This window comes from Lolium rigidum, chromosome 1 (genome assembly GCF_022539505.1).
Source record: "Lolium rigidum isolate FL_2022 chromosome 1, APGP_CSIRO_Lrig_0.1, whole genome shotgun sequence".
NCBI classification, from domain to species: Eukaryota; Viridiplantae; Streptophyta; class Magnoliopsida; order Poales; family Poaceae; genus Lolium; species Lolium rigidum.
In genome coordinates, this window is record NC_061508.1 from 273,063,836 (window position 1) to 273,071,250 (window position 7,415).

Consider the following 7,415-nt stretch of genomic DNA (forward strand, 5'->3'; position numbering starts at 1 on the left):
GCAAGTGATCATCTTACGCAACAACGAGATCTAATCTCGTAGGCTTTGGAAATCTTCAAGGGTTAGTCTCGTTCATCCCCTCGTTGCTACGGTCTTCTAGATTGCATCTTGGCTTGGATTGCGTTCTCGCGGTAGGAATTTTTTTGTTTTCTATGCTACGAATCCCTACAAAAGCATCTTTGCATTTAACCCAAGAATCAATACTATGTCTAGGCAAAGATAGCAACCAATATTTAGCTCTTCCTCTCAAAGAGAAAGGAAACAATTTCAGTTTTATAACGTCGGCATCTACATACTTATACTTTTGAATGTCACAAAGTTCAACCGAATTATTAAGGTGAGCAGCAACATCATCAGGGCTAACACCAGAAAATTGCTCTTTCATAACAAGATTTAACAGGGCAGGTATAATTTCATAGAAAGCTGCTTTAGGAGTAGGTGGAGCAATAGGTGTGCATATAAAATCATTATTATTTGTACTAGTAAAGTCACACAACTTGGTGTTTTCAGCAGAACCCATTTTAGCAAGATAAAAATGGAACAACAGAAATAAAAACTATAATAGCAACTAATTTTTGTGTGTTCTTGATATAAAGAAGCAAACAAGATAAATTAAAGTAAACTAAGCAAAACAATAACAAAGTAAAGAGAATGGAGATGAGTGATTCCCCTTGCAGAAATACTCTTTCGCACCGGCATCGATGCAAAAAAAAAAAATCCTTGATGATGCTCAATACAAGCTTTTGCGAACCCCAAGAGGAAGGTATGATGAGAAAAGCTGTAAGTTTTCCCTCAGTAAGAAACCAAGGTTTAATCGACTCGTAGGAGAAAGCCGTGACTTCTGAAGGTGTTGCTGGCTGACTATTGGAAGGACGCACTACCAGCGTCAGCAACAACGTGGAACTTGCACACAACACAATCGCAATATTTTGCCCCAACTCACTGTGAGGTTGCCAATCTCACTGGTTTTGCTGAATCAAAGAGTTAACCGTATGGTGTGGAAGGAGAAGTTTGCAGTAAATGAAAAGAAAACAGTGCTTGCAGAAAGTAAACATAACAAGATGATTGTATCAGTGTAAAGGAAAGGACCGGAGTCCATAGTTCACAAGTGGTGTCTCTCTATAAAGATAAATAGCATGTTGGGTGAATAAATTACAACTGGCAATTGACAGAATAAAGTTCATACACATCAAGATGACTTCTATGGGATTCGTTTGGGCATTACAATATAATACATAGACCGTAATCCAACTGCGTCTATGACTAATAATCCACCTTCCGGTTAGCGTCCGCACCTCTTTCAATATTAAGTTGTAAGTAACGGATAATCCCATTAAGCAATGTGTGTAAACTAAAAAATAGAATTACCCTTGGATAAAACATTGTTGTTTTATCCCTAGTAGCAACAACACATCTACAATCTTAGAAGTTATTGTCACTCTCCCAGATTACTAGAGGCATGAACCCACTATCGAGCATAAATACTCCCTCTTGGAGTCACAAGCATCTACTTGGCCAGAGAATCTACAAGCAACGGAGAGCATGCAAGATCACAAATAACATATGACATCAATCTCAACCATAGTATTCAATATTCATCGGATCCCAGCAAACACAACATGTAGCATTACATAAAAATGATCTTGATCATGATAGGCAGCTCACAAGATCTAAACATGAGGCACAAATTGGAGAAGACAACCATCTAGCTACTTCAATGGACCATAGTCCAGGGATGAAATACTCACGCATCACTTCGGAGACGGGCATGGCGATGTAGATGCCTCTGGCGATGATTTACCTCTCCGGCAGGGTGCCGGGAAGAGCTTCAGAACCCTCCCGAGGTGGATTCTGAAATTGCGGCCGCGGCGGAACTTTTCGTGGATGGAGGCTCGGGTATTCGGGGTTTTCCCGAGATCGTGAATAAATAGGCGGAGGAGATAGGTCGGTGGGGTGTCGGGGTGGCCCACACCACCCCTAGGCGCGGCCAGGCCTGGGCCGCGCCAAGGCATGGCCTGGCCGCCCTGCTGCACCTCTTCGACCGCCGTTTGGACTTCATCTTTGTTACGGTAAAATATTAACTTCAGTTTTTGTTTTGTCAAATTCCGAGAATATTTCCTGTACAGCTTTTCTGAGACCAAAAACAACATAAAACAGAGAACTAGCACTGTGGCATCTTATCAATAGGTTAGTGCCAGAAAATGTATAAAAGTGCAACGAAGTGCAAGTAAAACATAGTAGAATTGATGTAAAACAAGTATGGAGAATCAAAAATTATAGATACGTTTGCGATATATCACCTTTCGTCGAGCATGCCATATTGCCCATAGCGTTACAAACACATGTACCTGGTCCTCATGTCGAAGGGTGTCGATCATTGTGGTTAGCCACTCATGCGCATCCCTCTCCTCAACACTATGTACATGTTCTGCCACCTCCGCATCCCACCAGCACCCATGCGCAACGGGAAATAAGCCTCTTCAGCTCCTTCCCAATAATGGTAACATCTTCATTGTCAGTGTGGAGCTTGCTTGAATGTGTTTGACAGCCTAGTATGTTACTGCTTACTCAACACTAGGAATACTCGGATGCACAAGACACCTATGTGGGTTGACAAATATATTTTCTGATGCCTCTAACTCCTAACATCTTGTAAGCGGAATTTGGAATCATAAAAACTTGCTCACAACTAACAAGAGATCACAACTGTATCTGCCTCCCAAACACCATCACTTTGAATGGACAATCGGAAAGCTTGTTCAATACATTTAAAAGAATCTGATTTGATAGCACTCCCGGTGGTTCTATTTTTATACATCGAGTAATAGAAGGACCGTTCAATCATTTCCATCTACATTTTGTTTCTATTATTACAATGAATTTGATCTGAATGAATTCAGTAGCATCATATTTATACCTTTTAACTTCTAAAATTATACGTCCATGTCCTTAAGAGTGATGAAATCAATGCATGGGACACATCGAGTTGAAATATATAGTACAATTACACTAGACATCTACCTGATGATGTCGCATTCATATATAGTTCGTTTAGAGTTTTATTTGATCTCCAACCACAATTGTACCACTACACTCACGACACTGCTTCCTAAATATAAACCGCGATGGGTTGAAAGAGAAAAAAGCGACAACTCAAAAGTTCTTGGTGAACTTATGACTATAAACAATTTGACCAACATATACATCAAAAGTATATCTATCCATCCTTAGGCTTCACTTTTCTACAAGAGAGAGCAACTTAATGAACATGCACCCACATATATACGGAGGGAATAGCAGGGCAGGATGGATCCGTAGATCATGGCTTTGAGCGTAATAAACATGGAACAACCAGAGCTGGCTTGGATGAAGAGAGTGGAAGGATAGAAAGTTCCCCAAGAGGTTGGAAGGAAGATTGACTTTTCATCACACCGGAATCTCCATTCACATTATTTCCACACGGAGCTAATAGTTAAGAATTTTGCTAGTAGGCCTAATTGGTGCACCAGCCCCAACGACTCTGGTGGCCCTGGACATGGGAAGCATGGGGAAAGTACTGATCTGGATGAACTCCTAGACGTGCACTTGGCATGCTGCTACTTGACATACAAAGCCTCCGGTAGTTGCAGCTCCTTCAGATCAAGCGAGAAGAACTTCCAGTAACACTTGCTAGGCTGATGTGATCTTTGCTTCGTCGTGACCAGTCAGTTGTGCATTGAGGTAGAGACGGTGTGATGTGGAAAGAAGTCTCTTCGTCTCCTTCCCAATAATAGCAACATCTTCATTGTCACTGTGGAGCTGATGAGGGTGTGCTCTCCTGGATTTGTTGTACTAGATCGCATGGTTTTGTGTGCTCCCGACACCGTCTTCTTTGGCTTTCTTCATATCCATCAAGCTTGGTGCATGTCTTAGCCGATGTACAAGTGGGAGTTTTCTTCTTCCGCACGTAGGCAGGTTCATAATGTGGTGCTTGAATCCTTTTTTGTGCGGATTTTTGGATAATTGTCAAGGTAGCTAGGTTCTTGTTTATTTCTCTTGTGTGAATATCATTTTTTTATTTTATCTTTAAGAAAGAAAGAAAAGAACAATCAACATAATAATACGGATGGTTTTCTTTTTAAGGAATGGTATTTCTTGCCCAGATGTTACTGTGTCGGCTCATAAAAAACATGGCCATTGAGAAGCCTGGTAGTTTGGGGGCCTCTGGGCTAAACTCACCAGGCCGGATCAAATTAAATTCTGTTCTTTTAGAGGAAATTAAATTCTGTTTGGCACCTCTGAATAAAATCGCGGGAATCAATGGAGCCATGGCTGCCGTTGCTCCGCCACCTCCTCGCCTCCCCGGCCCCCAACGCCGCCGCCTTCTCCTCCTCCTCCTCCTCCTCGAACGGCAGCCCCAGCTCTGCTCCGCTGGCCGCGGGCCTCCTCCGCATCCTCCTCTCACCGGTGCCCACGCTCCCCGCCTCCGAGCCCACCACCGTCCTCTTTCAGACCCTCCCGCCCTTGCTGCAGTCCCAGGCGCTCTCCTTCCTCTCATCCTCGGCCCCCCTCCTCGATCCGATCCAGGTTCGCTCTCTGGCCTCGCGCGTCCTCTCTGCTCCGCCTGGCCGGTATCAATTCTGGGTCCGCCAGGGCGCCCGCCACCTGCTCGACGGATTGCCTGACAAAGACGCTCCTGATGTCCCCTGGGAGTTTATCCAGGAGTTCCACGAGCCACCGCCGTGGCTTAAAGAAGAAGCAGCTCGGTCACGTCCTATCCTGCCGTGGCTGCCTCTCGATTGCCGGAACGTGATGCCGAGCAGGGTCTGCACCGTTGCGGATGGTTTAGATGGGGTCCGGTTAGAGTCTCTGGTGTTGGAGCAGGACGAGTTTCCGGCCATCCGGCGTCCTCCATCTCCTCCGGCTCCTCCACTTGGTGATTCTGTCGTCCATAGGGCCCAAGCTCTGAAGAAGGAGATTGAGTTGGCAGATTCGGTTTTGGACGCTCAGCAGGTGGCGAAAGACTTGCATGATCTTTGTCTTGAATCCGGGAATGCTCAGGCAGTACTTAGCTTGGTACAGCCATGGGAAGCGGATGATGACACCGTGAGGGTTCTGCTTTCACATTTGGTACTCGAGGAAGATGGGATGCGTGGAAAAGGGCCGGCACTTGTGCTGTGTTCTCTTGTCCTACCGAAGTTACTTGACCTCCAGAGAGCAGCTTCGTCTGGTCTTATTTCGGCTGCCTTGGATATCTGCAAACGTCACCCAGCTGCTGCAGTGGAGGCTGTCCTCTTTCCACTAGTTCTTAGAAAGGAAGGGCTAAATGTTCCTCAGTGTGATGTGCTCACGCGGATTGTCAAGGATTGTATGCATCCCTTGCATGTCACTGCCTTCTGTCACAGGCTGCTTTCAGGGGAGGAGGAAGAGCGGAGACCGGTTTGTATGCCTCAGCATCGGGAAAATATTGGTATTGATTTGGTCTGGACAGAATCTATCTTTCTCCTGTTTAACGGCATTCTCAATCAAGACATTCGCCTGACACCAAGCACCATCGAGAAGCTAGTGTCCATGATTGATGGCATGGCAATGAAGTTTCGAAAGTCGCTTAAATTTGGCAACTTTTTTCTGTGCTTCGTCTCCAAGTGCTGGCATGAATGCAAGATTCATAGACTTTTGCTTGAGAGAGCTGCTGAGACGACCAACACTTTCTTGACTAAAGCTATATTGGCAAAACTGCGGCCTACGAGTTGAAGTGCCTTCTTCAATTGTTTAGAGGTGAACTTCCAGTGAGACTACATGTAAATTCAAATTAACCAAGTATCTAATTGCATGCAAGGAATATTTTGTCTGTGACTTTTGAAATGGATACCTTTTGTAGTTCCGGAAACCATTTAAGAACGCTTCATATATATACAATTGCAATTAATTTACTATGAAATTGTTATTTACACGAAGTGCAACATTTTTTTAATACATGAATGGAATGTAATAAACTTGTTATGAAATTTAGGGTATCCAGTATAAGGTACATTACTGTTTGATGTCGTAGTAAATTTCTGTTAAATAAAGTGTAAGATTTCCTTAACGGCTGTTCTGTTTGACTTTTGAAATGGTCAGCTTTTGTAGTTTCATAATTGAGCAATGTATCGTATATGCTAAATAACAACTTAAAAATGTTGTTTACACAGTATACGAAAATTTGTTATATATGACTCATATGCAGCATGATTATCATGAAATCCAGGGCATGAGTATAAGAGAATAAATATGCCCGTTTTGGTGTAGCAACTATTCAGTGGTCGGTTTGACCAGTCATACCTACCCAAGACCATGGTTTTAGGCGATATGTATGCATGAGATGTTGTATTATTAGGTTGTTCATTTGTTATGCTCATATTCATGTTTTTTACATCGGTGCAGGACTTATTATTAGATCTCTGCTACTCATGGTTCTCTGCCACCATATATAGGCACACATGTTCGCATTTAAATTCAATTGACTCTAGTATTTTGCTTGGACATATGCTGCTTTGTTCCTAGGGAACACAATGGAGAAAAGTACAGAGCAGTTTCTGTTCTTGAACTAATAAGTCGAGGATGGGATCTTTTCTAGTACATACATGCTTCGTGTTACGTTTCTTCATTGCCACTCTGAGTCATATTTCACATGGCTTATCATTATCATAATTGGTTTGACTGCCACTTAGACAGTAATATGCAAACAACTTTTACTAAGTTCCGGGATAAATTTAGTCTTCAGTGGCTTTTGCCATATTTAAATAGCATGACTGCATCGTTTTGTAACCCGCAGCTATTCTTTGTTAGCTGTCTTGTAATCCATCTCAGTTACGGAAAATCAAGTCTACAGGAAAATCGAGCAGTTTATTCCTCTAATGGAAAATAAGATTCACAACACAAATCACAATACATAATTATGGCGAGTCCCACTTGACTTTGTTTGCAGACGGTGCTATATTTTGGGCCCCCTATTTATACCCCTCTTCCACCTTCGACCCAAACACTTCTTCCCCTCCATTCTCTCTCCTCCATTGTTGACCTTGAGTTGTTTCTTCCTCCTCTTGATCCCCCCACTATTTCTTGCATATTTTTTGAGGAAAGGAGAGAGGAGATCTAGATCTAGAGCTTCACCAATTGAATCCCTCTCCAAGTGAGGGGATCTTGCTAGATCTAGATCTTGGAGTTATTTGGTGTTTCTCCACATATTTATTCTTCCTCCCTTATTCTCCCAATAGCTTTTGTAGCTTTGTTGGAATTTGGGGGAGAAGAACTTGGGCATCTTAGACTCTTAGTGGTGTTCTTAGCCATTGCATTAGGTGCATCGGTTTGGGTTCTCTCCGGGGTTTTGGTCTCGTAGAGGGCATGTTGACCTTGGTGGTGTTGTAGCCTTTGTGGCCTTGCCGTCTTTGTGGCGT

At 43.2% G+C, this 7,415-nt stretch overlaps 1 protein-coding gene across 1 annotated transcript; it reads left to right on the plus strand.

The window, feature by feature from the left end:
* The first annotated feature begins 4,299 nt into the window (after positions 1 to 4,299).
* On the plus strand, positions 4,300 to 5,842 carry LOC124683727. Its single transcript, XM_047218188.1, has one exon. The coding sequence runs from the start codon at positions 4,300 to 4,302 to the stop codon at positions 5,731 to 5,733; it is 1,434 nt and encodes a 477-aa protein (XP_047074144.1). The 3' UTR covers positions 5,734 to 5,842.
* The last annotated feature ends 1,573 nt before the right edge of the window (positions 5,843 to 7,415 follow it).